The 18824-nt window shown below is 41.0% G+C and overlaps 1 protein-coding gene and 1 long non-coding RNA gene across 2 annotated transcripts in view; one reads left to right on the top strand and one right to left on the bottom strand.

Annotated features, from left to right (window-relative positions):
• OXCT1 (3-oxoacid CoA-transferase 1) overlaps nucleotides 1-18824 on the top strand; it is a 107230-nt gene that overhangs the window by 70595 nt on the left and 17811 nt on the right. The window contains exon 14 of the mRNA XM_084881695.1: nucleotides 12507-12596. Coding sequence (XP_084737821.1) covers nucleotides 12507-12596 — 90 coding nt within the window. The remainder of the gene's footprint in view (nucleotides 1-12506; nucleotides 12597-18824) is intronic.
• On the bottom strand, nucleotides 6588-9626 carry LOC311621553. Its single transcript, XR_014794848.1, has 2 exons — nucleotides 8757-9626; nucleotides 6588-6743 (listed from the first exon to the last, which is right to left on the bottom strand). It is a non-coding gene; the product is annotated as an uncharacterized lncRNA (long non-coding RNA).

The following is an 18824-nucleotide window of genomic DNA, read 5'->3' as shown; positions in this document are numbered from 1 at the left end:
AGTTATTTCTGCAAGGAGCCCTGTTTTCTTTTATTTCAGGATAGTATTTGAAACCTTGAGTGTTAGGTCTGCTTGTTGCTACTTATATGTCATTACATGTAGGCCTGCTCGGTGGACAGAGCTAAGTACTGTGTACATACACACTAACCCACACCTATTCTGTTTTTTAAAAAAATTAATTTTCAGTTAGTTTATATACATTATTATATTAGTTTCAGGTATACAACATAATGAGCATTTATATAACTTATGAAGTGATCACCCCAATAAGTCTAGTACCCATCTGACACCATACACAGTTTTTACATTATCATTGACTGTATTTCCTCTGCTGTACTTTATATCCCATGCCATTCAGTTTTGAATAATAAAAGTCAACAACTTCCTGGTTTAGATCTGCTCACAGAGGTTAGGGAAAACAGAAATTCCTTGCTGAATAGCTTTGCCTCAAGGTGATTATCAAGATAATCGTTTCCTTCTACAATAAATATTAGGCCTACAAATGGCACTCTTGGGAATAAAAGTAGCTCATTTTTAGTGCTTGCCATGCTTGAGTGTCAAGAGAATGTGAGCACAGCCATGTCTGCCACAGGGTGATGTAACAGAGATAGGAACATATCCGTTCACTGCAGCTATTGATCCTTGCCTGCATAGGTATCAAGGTTAAAGGTACCTTAACTTGGGCTCCATATGAAGTGGACCTGGAATTATTAAGTTTGTTTACTTAGACATTGATTTTTAATACTGTTTTTCATGCATGTAACCTCCATCTCTGGTGTTATAGGCGCTACATAAAGTTATTGAGAATTTCAAGTTCAGAAACTTAAATGGTCACTTACAAAGTTAGGACACTGGCAAATCAAGAAATGAATTAAAGTTTTATGTTTCTCTATATTTCTGCTTCTTCTGGTCTTTGTCTTTTACAGCAGAAAATTTTAAAGTAAAAAAACACAGAGAAACAAAACACTCACTTAAGCACAACTGTGCAAGAATGCTAGGTCTACCAAATGTGATTGCCCTACTGAGCAAGTGTCAGAGGCTGAGGTGGAAGGAATAAAAGATATTCAAAAGGATATCTTTCTTTCTTTTTTTTCCATTCTATCCTCAGTATTTTGATTTTTATGTGACCAAGACCTTCACCTTAAGTTTTTTTAGCTTGTTACTTTTCATGTTTATTCCCAACCCTAGAGGCCCAGTGCTTGAAAATTCGTGCACTCAGGGGGATCCCTCAGCTTGGCCTGCACCCTCTCACAGTCTGGGAGATGTTGGGGGTGTCTGACTGAAAGCTTAGCGTGGGCAGTGGGCCTAAGCCACAGTCTGGTTTCCCTCTGCAGGAGGTGCAAGTGGGCCAATCGGGAGCCTGCTCTACCCGCCTCCCACTATTGCCCTTCCATTGCCACCAGTTGCTGCCACGCCCCGATTGCTGTCCCCTCCCTCTGCCCACTAGCACCCACCTTGGATGGCCTGGCCCTACCCACTCACTGGCCCCACCTCCCTGCCAGTTGTTCTGCTGTCCGGTTGATTTGCATATTAGGCTTTATTATATAGGATGATAGAGTGGCTTTGTGTGTGTGTGTGTGTGTGTGTGTGTGTGTGTGTGTGTGTGTCATTCAAGAGTTTGCTCTGGTGATACTGACTTGAAAAGATAAGAAGAAAGAAATTAACATTCTCTCAATTTTCCTTGTTGTGTACCTGAAATAATTTTTCTAACCCCATGGTCGGCAAAATGCAGCTCGCAAGCCACATGCAGCTGGCTCTTTGGCCCCTTGAGTGTGGCTCTTTCACATAATACCATGGCCTGGGCGAGTCTATTTTGAAGAAGTGACGCTAGAAGAAGTTTAAGTTTAAAAAATTTGGCTCTCAAAAGAAATGTCAGTCGTTGTACTGTTGATATTTGGCTCTGTTGACTAATGAGTTTGCCAACCACTGTTCTAACCCATTTCAGTATTTGAAGAAGTTTGTCTCTTTCCCTCATCCCCCCTCTGAGGGGAGGAGCCGTTGTACCTTCACTGCACTTTCAGCTTCCACTCTTCAGAAGAGAGTTTGATATCAGCCTGTGTCCTGAGGACCCCCCACAGGGACGTTGCCCTTAGTGGTCTCCGTGGCTCCGGAGGTGGGTCATTGTCACCAGAAATACCTGCTTCTCCCTCCTGAGCTCAGACCTCACACTGGTCCAGGATGTGAACCTCCATGGAAGGATGCTGCTCATGGTTCTCTTAGTCCCCAAAGTGGCTTGTGCTTTCTTAGCAACCCCGGGCTGGGACTGGCTTCACATGGAGAGGCGTTGGTCCCCCTTTTACAAGTTAGGACATGCGCAGGTGAAAACAAATCAAAACTCAAACAGTGACCAAAGGTTTGTCAATTGGCCATTAATGTTCATAGCTGTTAACCCCCCGTGGGAGGTACTTAGCAGTCATTAAACTCCGTGAAGCCCAGAGGACGCCTTGGGAATAAACAGTACTTATTAACAGTGTGGAATCAAAATGGTTTTATTCCTTCCACCTCAGCCTCTGACACTTGCTCAGTAGGGCAATCACATTTTTGCACAATTGTGCTTAAGTGAGTGTTTTGTTTCTCTGTGTTTTTTTACTTTAAAATTTTCTGCTGCATTATTTTTTGGTCTTTTCTGTTGTGGATAAAAGCACTAGTAATGATTTCAATGTATTCCTTAATAATGTTCTTTCAGCCCCTGTGTCTCTCGGTGAAAATTCGATCCAGTGATGGCAGCATAATTATAATAATTCTGTCATTTGCTCTTTAGAGCTTTGTAGACGGTGGGAGGCAGTGATGGAGCAAGCGTGCTCCTGCCTGTCATTCTAATCCTCACATCCTCCTTCTTTATCCCAACCAACCCTGCCCTCTTTAAAAGAATCAGAAAATCAAATTTCTGAGAACGACTATTTCCTGTGTGTTTCTTTTAAGTAATAATTTAACATTCAATGTGAATGTGTTGTTGAGGGGATTGATTTATTTTAGTACATGGAGACATAAAAATAATTGGTACCTTTCCATTTTGTATTGTAGCTGTCATTTTTGTTGTGATTATCTAGGGATCTCCTAAAAAAATAATATAAACCTTAAAAAATTTTGTAATAACAAGTGAGATCTGTTTTCCTACCATTAGAATATTAATTCGATCCAACCATGTTCGATCCTACGTTCACATGGTCACATGTGGCCAACTTCATAAAATCCTCATACATTTCTCTCAGTGACCAATGGGAGGGAGAGGTTATTAATGCAGAAAATAACTTACCCTTGGATTTTAGAAGATTGTACTTATTTTATTTTGGATAATGGAAAAGACCAGAAGCTCAAGTGTTTAGTTATATTTCATAAACTCAATTAAATAACTTATTTATTGTATCCTACTACTTTAATCATATTAAGTTGTGTGTCCTGGAGCGGTGTTTGATGTCTGGGCACAGGTACCCGAGGGGGCCTGATAAAGCAAACTGAGCTTCCCGGGCCAGGCTGATCTGTTTCCTCTCTGCAGAATTATGAATAGACTCTGCACACTGAAACTGCAGCTTCACAACAGAGCTAAGAATAGCACAGATTTTCCTCCCGCTGTCCATTTCATTAACCCAGCACATAGAAAGTGTGGAGTGTTGGTCGGTTTGACCCTGCACAAAGAGGCTCACCTCTTTGAAGTGTCTCATTTATAAGCACAAACTTCATCATACATTGATTGTACCTTAGGAGAACATGAAAGTTGCATGCTTCTAACTATTAACTTAATAGATGCTTATTAATTTCCTGTTCAAAGTAGAGTTAATGACCTATCATCAATTTTATGCACCCTGGGGCTTTTTCTTTACTCGGAGAGATGAGGTTTCATAAGTGAACCAGGAAGACATTATTGAATGTATTTATACTTTTATAAATGCGATAATCGGTGTTAATAGCCAGGAAGAGAGCTCATTTTTGCACTGTGACATTGATTTCTTTAGGGCACAAGCACTCATGAGCCAGGCTAGATGTGATCAGTCAGCAGCGATGTCAGCTGTGGCTGGAGGGGGCCTTGGAGGCTCGGTGGTATTCTCAGTTTCCAGATGACGGCAGTGGGGGCAGGTTGATTGCAGAGGGAACAGGGTGCCTCTCAAGAGGAGAATTTCAATTATAACCCCCTGTGTGGCCTTGCCACTATCTGCCAGTGGCTGTCAGCCCTGATCTCAGACAAGCCAAGTGGTAAATCCTAAAATGGTGACAAGCAAAGATGCTGTGAGAGTAGCTGGAAGAGGTTCTGATCTAATCTTGATGCTGGGATGGTACAGGAGCACATGACCTTTTCCTGGAAAAAATGGTCATGGTTTGATGCGTAAAAGATAAGCCGGTGGACATGATGGAGTGAAGGTGGGAGGGACTTTGTGACACAGTGAAGCCATATGCTGTGTACAAGCAACTTCTTGGCAGAGAAGTGGGTGCTGGGTTGTGAGGAAAGAGCAGGTGGAGACCAGGTTCTCACCGGCCTGAATGTCAGGCTGGGGCACTTGGACTTGACCCTGAAGGATCAAGTTGGAAGGATTTGAGAAGGACAAGGCTGGAGAGAGGTTCCGTATTAGGGATGTTGTTATAATACTGAACGGGGAAATCACAGGATCTTAGCTAGGGTGGGAAAAGGTCAAGTTCAAGAAATATTGGGAAATCTAGAGTTCTTGTGGTTGGATGACTGGTTGATTGTACATAGATAGCGACAGAGAGGCAAGAGACAGAAAGCTTCTGATTTGGAACTTGAGGTGATTGATGGCCACCAGGGGGTGGGACAGTAGGGATTAGATTTGCAAAAAAAGATGCTTAATTTGGTTTGGTCCACACTGAGCTGAGCCATGCAATGATTAACACAATATTCCAGAATTTTTTATTTCTCACTGACATGGAACCAAAGCAAGTGGCCGTTCTCCTCTGTGCAGTACCTCAGTGGCCGAGATTCCTTTCATCCCGTGGCTTTGCCGTCTTCAAAAGTTTGCAGAAAGGGGAGGAGCATGGAGCATTGTTCTTGGGTAGTTTTATGGTCCAGCTCTGTTCTGTGTTCCTTTCACCCACTCCCATCGTCCAGAGCTTATTCCTATGACTGTCTCCAGCTGCACGCTAGGCTGGACAGTGTGGCCTTATTGCGTGCCCACCAACAAGAAGGGGCAGTTTGGGGAAGCAGCTAACCGACTGTGCTGCAGGGTGACCGGGAGGTTTTGAAAATTGATATCTGAAGCTTGGGAGCACAGATCTGAGCTGGGAATGTGGTTTTAGGTATCATCAGAGTCAGGGTAAGGTTATAAGTAACTCAGAAGTTACTCTCTGAGAACAAGAAGAACCAAGAACAGGAGGCCAAGAACAGAGCTTTTAAGTTGGCCGGCACCCAAAGGTGGTGTGGAAGACGGATACTAGGAGTTCGCCCGAGAGCCTCGAGGAGGGAGGTATTGTACCACGACAGCCAGGAGTGGGCAGTTTTGAGGAGTTGGTGGAAAATAGTGAGAATGTGCTAGAAAGACTCACAAAGTGTCTACTGAATCAGATTAAATATGAGAGGCCTGATTGAGTTGTCTTCACTGCAAGACCACAGTCAAGGCAGAAATCGATTCGGGACGTTGAGAAATCAACAGAGAGGAGCTACAGAGACGGGGAGATGGAGAACCAGGAGGGAAGGGGTCATTGATGAAACAAGGTCCCCAAGAGAACAGGGACAAAGGAGAACTTACTGAAATGAAATTCTGAGTTCACCCAAGTACTGCTTTTTTGACACCTTATGAGCCCACATTATGATTGATGACATATTTGTTATGAGCAATTTTGTGAACTTACCTAGCAGGAGACTATAATTATATCTCCAGTTCCCTATCAGTTAGTTTATGTTCTCAATGCACCTCTCCTGGGACATGCAATTCCTCTTTGAACGGAAACTTGCATTTTTCTTGGTTTCAAGTGCGAAGTATAACAAAGAAAAAAAGAAATAGTCCGCTGAAACTTGGTCAGAACTTTGTTAAACTAAGGTAGATTGTATATCTTTTATTTTCCCTAATAAATGGAGTTATAGCCTGTCTCTGTGTTTAAATAAATGTTATTGTGTGTCCTAGTTTCCCTTATCCTTGCTGTAGCTAGAAACCTGTTTAGAGGTCCTTTTCTTTCCTAGAGCATTTTTTTTAATAATGAGGAAGTGAGATGGAAATCAAGAGGCTTACATGTGGATTGTGGTGTGTAATATTGAGCAAGCCCAGGTTTTATTAATAGATCATTGCATAGCTATCTTTCCATTTTACCTCCAATCGATTCACATTTTCCAGTGAGGCACATAACATTAGTTTAAGATGCTTTAAAAATTGTTTCTATATTGTGATTTGTTTCTAACTTAAGATCAGAATATTTAGGAGGAAAAATAATCTTCATATAACTAATATTATTTATATATCAAGCATAAAGGTGATGGCAAGAATGATTTTTGGTATGTTTATTTTAAACAGCACTTCACAGAACAATTTGATTGTATTAAAACCTTAAAATGTTACCAAAGGTCATATTTAGAATTTGAATGACTATTTCTTTGGAAGTACAATTTAATGTTTGTACTTTGGTGGTCTGAGGTTTTTTTAAAAAAAATATTTTTTATTGATTTTTTTACAGAGAGGAAGGGAGAAGGATAGAGAGTTAAAAACATCGATGAGAGAGAAACATCCATCAGCTGCCTCCTGCACACTCCCTAATGGGTATGTGTCCCCAACCAAGGTACATGTCCTTGGCTGGAATCGAACCTGGGACCCTTGAGTCCGAAGGCCGACACACTATCCACTGAGCCAAACCGGTTAGGGCGCTCTGAGGTTTTTTAATGTTATTGCTTTACTAGTATCAGTTAGGAAGTAGTGTTAAATTAAGTAGAATATATTTAAAATAATGACTTTATTTTTTATTTTTTGGAAAAAGGTAGATAATTATATTTATCTTATCTTGGTACCTGGTTTATAATAAACCCTCAATAAATATTTATGATTTAATGATGATACTTGAGTTAGTATTTTTTTTTCCAGAAAAGATGTGTATCTGTTATAATAACACATGCAGCATTTCTAGCTCTCTCTCTATGTCTCTCTCTCTCTTTCTCTTTTTTGTGCAGTATTCTTTCCATCATTCTATCCTTGATATCAGTCAGGGTCAGCCCTTAACTGCAAAAAGATGAGCTGGCTGTGAAATGAGTATCCAGCAATCATCTCTCCATTATTCTAGGCAGAATACATTTCAGAAAGAAAGTGGCACCATTCAAGAATTGCATGTTTGCTGATGAGATTTAGAGAAAACCAACACATTGTGTCACTCTGGTCCAGGGCTCCAAGCATGCCCCGAAAACCTCGTCATTATTGGCCTATTTTTCTCCAAGTGTCACTTTCTCTTTTGTGATTTATTTGAAGGCATGTTTTAACCTCCTTAACCCCTCTGTTTTACCAGCTTCTTGTTTTGTATGTAGAATGGGGAGAAGGAAAATAAAATGGAGGTGAGGTCAGCATCTCGTGTACAATGCCAAGCAGTGTGTTGGACATTTGAATAGAGGTGCCCTACAGTGCCTAGCTCAGTACTTGGCATATACCCACTCCCACGTAGGCCCCTTAAGAGGCCTGCTCCGGGACCCTGCTCTGTTGAATTGAGGTAGCATTTGGCTTTAATTCTACTCTGAATTCTCACCCTCCACAGAACTCATTTGGGCACCACATCATCATATCACTCATGCTGGCTGCTGTAACAAATGAGCCTCTCAATTTCAGTGGCTCAGCACTCCTAGATGATTTTGTCTCTCCTCCTTCCACTCCCCACACTCATATTGAACAATGCAGTGTGGTTCTGAGTAGGTGGGCTCTGTTACACACAATCTTTAAGGACTGAAACTGAAGAAAGCTCAGTATTTTCCAAGGTTACCTTGGAGGTCAAGTGTCCAGATTGCAGAAAGCAAAAAAGATTGAGGATTTAATGTGAGAGGATTTTATGGGCCAGTGCCTGGAGCTCTCTGTGAGTATGGTAAATGCTTCCATTTATTTGTGTCTTTTTCAATTGCTTTTTTCTGTGTCTTATAATTTTTTTTTAGTACGGGTCTTTTACCCCCTTGGTTAAATTTATTCCTAGGTGTTTTGTTGTTTGTTTGTCTTGCAGTTGTAAATAGGATTGTTGTTTTTTTTTTAGTTTCCTTTTCTGATAATTCATTTTGGTGTATAAAAATTCAACCGAGCTCTAACTGGTTTGGGTCAGTGGATAGAGCATTGGCCTGCAGACTCAAGGGTCAGGTTCTATTCCAGTCAAGGGCATGTATCTTGGTTGCAGACACATACCAGTAGGGGATGTGCAGGAGGCAGCTGATTAATGTTTCTCTCTCATCAATGTTTCTAACTCTCATTCCCTCTCCCTTCTTCTGTAAAAAATCATATATATATGACAACAAAAATTGAAACATCGATGTGAGAGAGATACATGGATCAGTTGCCTCCTACCTTCAAACAAGTATGAGCCCTTGACTGGAATTGAAACCAGTACCCTTCACTCCATAGGCTGATGCTCTATCTACTCAGCCAAACTGGCTGGGGCTCGGTTGAATTTTTGTTAAGATATATATATATATATATATATATATATATATATATATATGATTTTTTACAGAGAGGAAGGGAGAGGGATAGAGAGTTAGAAACATAGATGAGAGAGAAACATCAATCAGCTGCCTTCTGCACACCTCCTATTTGGGATGTGCCCACAACCAAGGTACATGCCCTTGACTGGAATTGAACCTGGGACCCTTGAGTCTGAAGGCCAACGCTCTATCCACTGATCTCTTAAATGTATCTCTCAATTCAGTTTGCTAACGTTTTGTTGAGGATTTTAGCATCTTGTTCATCAGGAATATTGGCCTATAATTTTATTTTTTATATTTATCTGGTTTTGGAATTAGGATAATACTGGCCTCATAAAATAAAATTGGGAGTCTTCCCTCATCTTGAATACTTTGGAATAGTTTGAGAAGGATAGGTGTTAGTTCCTCTTTAAATGTTTAGTAAAATTCACCTGAGAAGCTGTCTGGTCTGGGACTTCTGTCTATTGAAAGTTTTTGATTATTGCTCCAATTTCATTAGTTTAAATTGGTCTGCTCAGATTTTCTGTTTCTTCTTGATTTGGTGTTGAAAGATTGTATGTTTCTAGGAATTGATTCATTTTCTTTCAGATTACCCAATTTGTTGTATATAGGTTTTGTATGGAAACAACAACCCTGTGTTGTTTTTTTCCTGCTGGTATAAATAGAGTCAATTGTTTCCCTTTAGACATTGATTCTGTTCCAGAAATCATTTGGGAATCCAAATGGAGGGAAATGTTTTCTTTTCTTTTCCCAATACAATGAACATACTGAAAGTAATAGAAAAACCAAATATTTGAAGGCTTTTCCTGGAAATGCTTTGTAGGAGATGGTACTGCTATTCTCTTTCCTGCCTGGAAGACTACTTTTGTAAATCACTCTCTCTGGGAAGTCCCCAGCCTCTTTCTTCTGTCTCTGTTTCCAGATAGCTGCATTTCCTGTGTTCTGCCAGATGGGAACATACCTATGTTAGTTTAAGCTGTGTGTCCACTTAAGTCCTTCCACTCATTCATCCAAGCACTTACAATGTAAAAAAGGAAAAAGAAGAGGAAAGAGAAAAGGTTGAAATTTACTGTGATAGAATGACATATTGAATAGGACAAGGATCCGGGGAAAAGGGTCTTAGTTTTACCTTGTGGGTGAGGGGGAGGTGGAGTGTGCTTCTTTTGGGGGAAGGAAATCGGATCAACTCTCTTGAATTACTCATGGATACTTTCCTTCCCTCAGATAAGATTTATGAAAACTGGTTTGATAATCTCTTAACTCCAGCACCTCGTATGGGGCAAGGCTCAGATTAGACATTCAGTAAACTAATTTGACTGATGAAGATTTATGTCAACACATTTATAAACTTTATATAATACACAATTTTTATACATATGTCTCATGCACTCCTCTCAATAGATCTGCCACTGAGCAGATATGCTTATTCCTGGCTTATAGATAATGAGCCCAAAGTCAGAGATTTGGTGTTTTGTCAACGGGTTAGTAGAATAGACTCAGGTTCTGTACCTAACCTTGACTGTTTTGAACTCTTGGAAATCAGTATTTAAATTTGAAAATTGGGCTTTGAAATCTGTAGCATGTGCTTTGAGGTGAGACATCAGATTACCTGATTCTCTGAGTAATGAAGGTTGTTCATTTACATTGGGTCAAACAAGAATTTATTTTTAACAGAAACAAAATATTTCTTCCACCATGTTTTAGAGTTCCTTATACTCCTGCCATCACTGTGTTTGCACCCAGTAGGCATTCTATAACTATCCTATGTAATAAAGAGGGAATATGCAAATTGACTGTCACTCTGCCACAAAAGATGGCAGTGTCCATAGCCACAAGATGGTGGTTCCCAGTCCTCTCAGCCCCTCTGGAGTCCTCCAGTCCCAGGGGGTGACCACTGAGAGCAGGCAACGTGAGCAGCCTAGTAAAATACTTGCTTTGTTACTGTGGCAACAAGGCAAGCATTCCTCACTCAGCCGTGGGGTCCTCTGGCTGGGGTGGGCAGTTGGGGGCCATATTTGGGGGTGATCAGGTTGGCAGGGGAGGGCATTTGGGAGTGATCAGGCCAGCAGGGAGGGGGCAGTTGGGGACAAGCAGGCTGGCAGGCAGAATGGTTAGGGGCAGTTAGGCAAGCAGGCAGGTGAGCAGTTAGGAGCCAGCAGTCCTGGATTACGAGAGGGATGTCGACTGCTTTTTAGGCCTGATCCCACGGGGACATCCCCAAAGGGTCACAGATTGGAGAGGGTGCAGGCTGGGCTGAGGGACACCCTTCCCCTTGCACAAATTTTGTGCACTGGGCCTCTGGTTTCTGAAATAATTGACAATGGTTTAAAATGTGTAATTCAGATTCACCTAAATTGGCCAGAGTCCGAGTCTTTCATAAGTTTCAATCTATATTCATTGTGCCAGAGGGAACAAAATTTGCCTGTGGTATATTCACATTCAGGAATGCTTTTTTTTTTTTTTTATGCAAAGACTTTTAACACACTAGCTTGGTTTTCTAGGTATTATTATTATTATTATTATTATTATTATTATTTGGCTTTATCATTCTTCTAGCACTTACACTCTTAGAGCCTGCCCTAGGACATAGTCTGTGGATGCTGAGACTGGCTGGATGTTCTTAGCACAGCAGGTTGAGACATTTGAAAATGGACTTGCTTTTGTGCCATTTGATGCTTTGAAAATCCCAAACTTCCTTAGTATTGGAGTTTATGCTAGGCATTTATTTCTTCCCTCTCTGACTTATCCATGAGTCATTCCACGGGATATCAGTGTTGTCCACAGAAATAGCATGACCTGGTGCCTACCATAGTAAAATTGCTGCTGACTGGGGATGAAGGAATGGCTGATAGAAGTATAAAATTACACATTTCCACATGGATTTGGCTTCACTTCAGACTTACATGTGTCCGAAGACTCATTTTGTACCTTCCACTCCTTCCCTGCTTCCTGCTCTTTACGCCTTCCCAGCTGCTACCCATCTCATGGAGTGGTGGCTGCTAACCACGAAAACTTCTCGACTGCTTGTTCCTCCCCTTTATACTGCACATGTAATTCACGTTCATGCTGTGATGCATTGACCTCTAAAATATTTCTGAAAGCAGGGGATTTGAGACTGTTTTAAAACCAGGTGTGAGTGTGTTGCCAAATTTCCTTATAGCTATGAAATTATGGGAATGGAGCCAAGAGCCCTGAAAGTGTTTACTGTCAAATCAGCAAAAGCATTCAGAGTAAAAAACAAATAAAATTTTAAGACATTTTCAATGTTAGAAGACGTTCTCCTCTATACACTAACATGCAAATTTATTTCATCATCTCTGTAAACACTCGCTTTTTCCAAAACTCTGCAACCACAAGAGAAAAGAGAGTGGGAATTATTCAGAGTGTGGCACATACCAGGTGGTTGCGAAATGTTTAATGAATGAGGACATGGACAGATGGACAAAAATAGAGTGGTAATGGCGAAAGGATCCTGAACTCTGCGCCTGTTTTCTGTTTTTGCTGAGCAGGAATCTATTTTTTCATTTTGCTTTGGTTTGCTTTTCTAAGAGCAAGACAAATGTCATTTTAGAAACAGACCCACCTTTAATATTAATCATTACTAGGGAAACACCATGAGCATCTCAGTCTACCACTGAATAGCATTTTATTCTTCAGAATATCCAAGGGAGAGATTCAGAAAGGGTCTGTAATTAAAGACTCAGTAGTGACGGGTATGTGTTTAAAATGAAAGGAAAACGGAATAATAAGGTTGTAAACCTTCATGTAGTAAGCAATGAAGGTCAATGGTTTTTTTCTCTCATTAATTATTCCAGTGGCTTATTCTTGCAAGTTACTTTTGTTCTGCCACATACTAAAGAAATGAAAGTTAGAGAATTACTTCTTAGTTTCTGTTTCTGTTTTGCAGGGGAAGATGGTGAAAGGAATGGGAGGTGCTATGGATCTGGTGTCCAGTGCCAAAACCAAGGTGGTGGTTACCATGGAACATTCTGCAAAGGTAACTCGTGCTGCCTTCGGAAATTCTCAGTAGGCCCAAATCCTGTACCGTGGCCTTTTTTTTTTTTTTTTTTGGCTTATTCAAGTTGATAGCATTTCTACTTTGAGGGGGAAATTATAAATAAAGGCAGTTACTTATTATCATTTACTACATGGTTGTTTAACTTTGAATGAAGCACAAACATCAGAACCTTCTTCGATTGTTTGCCTTGTAGACACATCAAAGTAAAAGCTATAACACCTTCAAAGCAATGAAAAGATGTCAAGGCAGATGTGGTGATTCCATTTTAAAGATGATTATAGTGGCTGCTATCCATGTGAAAAATGAAAAAACATAGCAGAATATAGGTCTTTGAACAACAGTTATTTTCAGATGTACAATATGGCCTCTTACCAAGACTGTGAGGTGCCATTTGGAGAAGGTGTTAGAAAACTGTGGACTGGGTGGCAGAAAGCATCGTGATTCTGAAAAGTATCATACTTTTATTTTAACAAATCATCAAATATTTATTGAGTGCCGGTTAAGTGCTAGGCACTGACCAAAAGTAGACAAAAATCATTGGCCTCATGGAGCTTACATTTGATGATGATGGCAATGGTGGGGGTGTGATGATGATGTTGGTGGTGGTGATGATGAAGATGATAGTGATGATAATGATGATGATAGTTTCCATGTATTGAGCTCACTGAGTGCCAACAGCACACTAAGCACTTGTTGAGTGTGCTAGCACATGAACTTGATCATAGGCATCTTTCATGTTTCCAGAAACAGCTTCAGACAAGTTAAGTAATTTGCCTGAGTTCACATAATTTGCTGATATTAGACTTGGGGGTCCTTGACTCTGAAACCCAGTGTTCTAACTTCAGAGCAATCCATGTAACTTTCTTCCTTGTTTTCAACTCAATGTGTTTGGACCAGCTGAGCATAACCACTTTGCTGACCTGAATCCATGGACTTTGGATGATTTGAAATGTTGCTATTGGGTGGGACCCTCTTCGTTTTCTGTGCCCTTTGTCCATTTCCATTTATTCTTGAAAATTCTTAGCTTTAAAGCAAATGCTGCCTGTTCTACCTTGAGACCTGCTAGTCTGAGTGGAAGTGGTAGTTAGCCCTGTTTTCATTGAGCAACGCAGCACAGGGGGAGATCACGGAGCTGCAAGATTGGCTTCTGACTCTTTTGCCATGGGGACTTCTGTTATAGGGAGATGTGTGCTGTGAAATGGCTCTGTGATAAAAACTGTAATAAATGTGGGATTATCATAAACTGTTTAGTAAACAGTGGGAAGTGAGCAGTGGAGCATAAATATGAAACATTGGAAATGAAACCAGCACAGGTTGCTTCTAAGAGATGCCTTGCAGAAGCATCCAAAGTACCTCGTTTCAGAGGCAGAAGGATGCCAAGCATGCAAATGTAGTCCAATTTTCTGGAACATTATGTCTATTTGGACAACACTTTTTCTGACTTTGCTTTTGTTGTTACTTCCCAACTCATTTTAAGTTATTTTGGTGCAGTTGTTTTCAAAACATTAGGCCTGTATTTAGAAATTCTCTTTGTTTTAAATGTGTTTTTTTCTCCTCCGCTAGAAATTTTTGATAGAGGAAAAGAAATAGTATTTCAAATTTCTGACTAGAAATCCCTTCTAAAGCTTGGCACAGAAGCAAGGTAGTTTTTTGTTACTATTTCTTCTCTCGGTGGGAAATGGCCGTGGTTTTAGGACAGAACTGATGTTAGATATTTTTTCCTAGATACTTTCACTTGAATAAACTAATGAAAATATATTTATGATTAAAGTAATAACAGTGATTTGTCCACACTTAAGATCTTAAAAACTAACCAAGAGAGGTGTCTTTTCTTTCCAGCTTCACTTTCTTTTAAAAAAAATATTTTTATTAATTTTTTACAGAGAGAAAGGGAGAGGGATAGAGAGTTAGAAACATCGATCAGCTGCTTCATGCACACTCCCTACTGGGTATATGCCTGCAATCAGGGTACATGCCCTTAACCAGAATCAAAACTGGTACCCTTGAATCTGCAGGCTGATGCTCTATCCACTGAGCCAAACTGGTCAGGGCCAGCTTCACTTTCTATCCTTGGTCCAGGATGTGTGGTTGCTCCTCTCTATTGTTCACCTGGACTCATTGTTACTGGCCCAGCTCCAGGCAACACCAAGACCTCCTGCTTCTCTTGTGCATCTTTTACTCTGGCCAAACAGTGGTAGAGGCTAGAAGGAGATGGAGGGGAGGCAGGGTTTTCCCTCCTGGAAGCCTCTCCAGGTAACCATCTGTTCTGATAGACATGCCAGGTAACTCCAGCCTAATGATTAAGTGAACAGAATAGGGGAGAACTCCCGTGAGTTTTGTAAGACACAAGAGTGAAAATTTTGCCACGAAGGATTAAAACTTTCATTGTCATGAAAAGACATGTCATCTCATATTCTGAGCAGCACGTTTTTTTGAGAGGGTGGAGCTGTCAGGTGGTTTTCAGCTTCGTCAGAGGGGAGCAGAGGCAGGTGGCTCATAAATATAGCATTACCTGACCTTTAGAAGCATGCCTGTGCTGCTGTTGTTCTAACGAAACAAAGGAAACTCTTTCCTTGCCAGCCTTTGCACGCAGCCAGCAGCTGCTGGTGTTGGAACCCGGCTGCCTGCCAGGGCTGCTCTAGAGGAACCTTCCCAATGCTTCCCTGCCTTAAAACTGCCTCTGGAGACCCCACGGGAGGCACTTGTGTGCACCTGGCATTGTGGCATGATTTCTGTAGAAGCTTAGACATCAGGGTTGTAGGCAACATGGTAAAGTAGGCCAAGTTTTGTGGTGTCCAGCCACCTATTTTCTTGAACTTTTTTCCTCTCTTGACATGTCCTTCTTCTGCATTCTAAAAATGGGAAGAAACAAATGAAATTAGTATCAGTTTGAGTTTTCACTAGGTGCAGGGCCCTCTGCTTGGCATTGCACATTCTGAATCTCATGAGCTTCTCGGTGACCCTGTGAAGGAAGACTGAGACAAGGGCAAGTGAGAAACTTGCCTGGGTAAGTGGTGGAGGTAGGAGTTTCCCTCAGTGTCATCCAGCCTGTGTTCATCATAGCATACCTGTCACATCCTCACCAAAGCTACCTCTTCACTAGCATCCCACCCACACCTGCCCTTTACTTGAAGCTTTAAGTTTCAGAATTTCCTCTTATTCTTTTTCCATTTTAGCGAGTTAAAACACGCTTTGCTTTGGTGAGATAGGTATCAGCAAAGTACGTAAGGCAACCTGAAAATAAAATCATGTCTCTTAGCATCCACTCCCCTTCTTTTCTTCTGTATTAGAACTCTCCAAGTTTTACCTGTGCACATACATATTAGCCCAGGGACAGACTACATTTCCCAGAGTCCGTTGCATGTAGATGCACCCATGTGACCAAGTTTGGGTCAATGGCGTTTGAGTATTTGCAATGTGTGTAATTTTTAGCCATGTCCTTAATGGTAAAGCAGATTTCATTGGACTTTTCCTCCTTCTGGCTATCTGCAGCAGTAGTGTTGGACCCAAGGCTGTAAAGCATATGCTAGGTTCACCAAGCTGCCCCACCAGCCTGGATCCCTAGGTGCCCTGCCTCCTTCTTCATGGGTTCCTGTCAGGATTCCGCATAACTCCATCCTTGCCTCTATGCTTTTCTCATCCTCTACATCTTTCTTGGCTGCTATCTAATTTTTTAGCACCAACTACTGTTTTTCATTCTGGACTCCTTATTTTCACACTGAAATTGTACTGGAACTCTGATGAGCTCTAGAACTGTCTTTTTTCTTTAGTAGACACCTCCACAACTCCACCTGATTGTTCCACACCCACCTCAACAGCAGCACACACACAAGTGACATCATTCTCATTTCCCTGAAACTCTCCTTCTGCTTAGACCTCCTCGAGCAGAGACTATCTCCCAGCCCCAGCGGGAAAGGCAGACACCCTTGGTATTTTCTGTTCCTACCCCTCCAGCAGGCACTGTCAGAACTGTGTCCACCATACCCCTGTAATCTTGTTATCTGGCTCACTCCTACCTCTGCACAGTCACACCTGAGTGAGTCAGTGTTTTATGAATTTGTTGGCCTAGTGCCTCCCATCTCTGGATATTATGAATGACCAAAGGAATACTCTTTGATGCTTTGCTTGACATTTGGTAGAATTACCTTGTGTGAGTATGTTGATTTACCTACTTATTCAGGCACCAAATATTTATTGAGGACCAGGCACCAAGCATCCTAATCGGGTCTGAGGAAAGAAACATTGGAAAGATGTGGTCTTTTCTTTAGGCAGCTCAGAGTCTCATGGGGAGGGAGTCATTGAAATCAACACTTAAAATAGAAGAGGGTATAAAGTAGAGTGTGCAGTGTGGAGCATCTAGTTCCTTTATAAGGGAGCTAGCTGTTCATGGGATGCAGCATCTGCCTGGAGACCTGAAAGATGGGCCAGAGCTTGGTCCCAGTGTTGCAGGTTGAGGGAATGGGCACTGGGGTGCAGGAAGACAGTGCCTGTTGAGGCATTAACAATTAGGTTCCTGTTGTCAAAGAGCACACAGAAGAGTTGGGTGGAAACACACATGCGCGTGAGTGGTCTGTTTTTCATACAGTGCTCAGAGTGACGTTTATAAAAATACAATAGAAATCAATCACTTTACTTATTGCTCATCACAGAAACCCTCCATGGCTTTCCATCTCACTTAAATTCAAGTTCAGAGTCCTTACTGTTGTCTCTAAGGTCCTCCATGATCTGTTGACTCCATCCCCCTCTCTGATTCTATCTACTACCATTCTCCCTCTCATCCTCTGAGATTTAGCCATGCTCCTTTCCTGTAAGTTTCTGGAACATTCCAAACATCCTCTTGCCTCAGGGGCCTTGCCTTGTTATTCTCTGTGCCTGGAATGCTCCTCCTTAGGTACCTGTGTGGCTCTCGCTCTCTCAGTTCACTCAGATCTTTGCTCAAACACCAGAGAAGCTTTTCCCAATTACTGTGTTGTATAAAACAGGAGCCCCACTTCTTCATCTGCCTTCTTCACTAGAATGTCAGTTCCATGAAGCCTGGGGACCCGTCTATCCTAACAGCCCAGGAGAATCATGCCTGATGCACAGTAGGACTTGTGGAACTCATTAATTTGTTAAATCATAATGCTGCTTTGAACACATAGGACATCTTTCACTCTTTCCAAACAATTTTCTGCTTACTGCCTTTATGTTATCATGGCAGTACTCTTGAGAAATAAGTCTTATTGTTTTCCTTTCAAAGGCAAAACACATTTCATGAATGTTAAATATTCTGATAAAAGTCAAGTGCAAAATTAAGAGCAAAACCGAGCTGAGAATCTGTGTATTCTGCCTCTGGGCCTCCATGTTCTTTTGCTAAAAGTTTCTGTCTGGCCAGTACCATCACCACGAACAGTGGAAAGGAAAGTATTCTGTTCTCAGCATCAGTGCTGGGGGTGTATTCCTAAGGGTATAGCTTTCCGAGCACAAAAGCAAAGAAGTGCAGTCATAGTTGTCATTTACTGGAAGCAAGCAATGCTTGGGTTCCTGTTTTAAAGAACATAAATGAGAGCTCTGTTTCTAAAACAGGTTTGGGTTTTATTTTTATTACAGTAGGAGGTCTGCCTTCTGAAGCGATCAAAAGAATTGTAATTATATTGTCATGAAAAGTTGAGAATAAATCTTTGTGAACACTGTTTTTATGAAGCTCAGTTTGTGTTTGGTAGTGAAGGTGTCACATGGAAACCTTGGATGCTGTTGTACTTGTCTTTACTTTTTTTTGGGACAGGAATTATAAAATGCAAATGAGGTTTATAAATCCTATTAATTTTGGGCCAAATGTGTTACCAAAAGCTAACTTATATGAAGGATATTTTTAAGAAACTCTTTACTGGGAAACATTTTTGAGGTAATTTTCAGCAACATTGAAAAGAATCATCAGATAAACCTTCTTTTGTTAGGATAAATGATACTTAACATAGTTCCAGCTGGTTTAATTATTTTCCATTCATAAAAGCTTGTCAATATTTTATAATTTGTTAATAATTCATGGCTGGATCTGTTTGAAAAAGAATATTCACCTTTAAAAAATGCAAATGCCTCTTTATTTCTCCCGGAATTATGGAAATGCCTGCAAATCATGTTAAAATGTGGAAAAACAGCGGAACTCAATCCAACAACCAACAGCCCATTTAAAATGCCTTTTAGATTTAATTAAACTAATTCTTTAAA

The sequence above is a fragment of the Pipistrellus hanaki genome (assembly GCF_964339955.1).
Source record: "Pipistrellus hanaki genome assembly, chromosome: 4".
In the NCBI taxonomy this organism is placed as follows: domain Eukaryota; kingdom Metazoa; phylum Chordata; class Mammalia; order Chiroptera; family Vespertilionidae; genus Pipistrellus; species Pipistrellus hanaki.
Note: the sequence above shows the minus strand (reverse complement) of the source record. Positions and strands in the feature narration are given on the sequence as shown.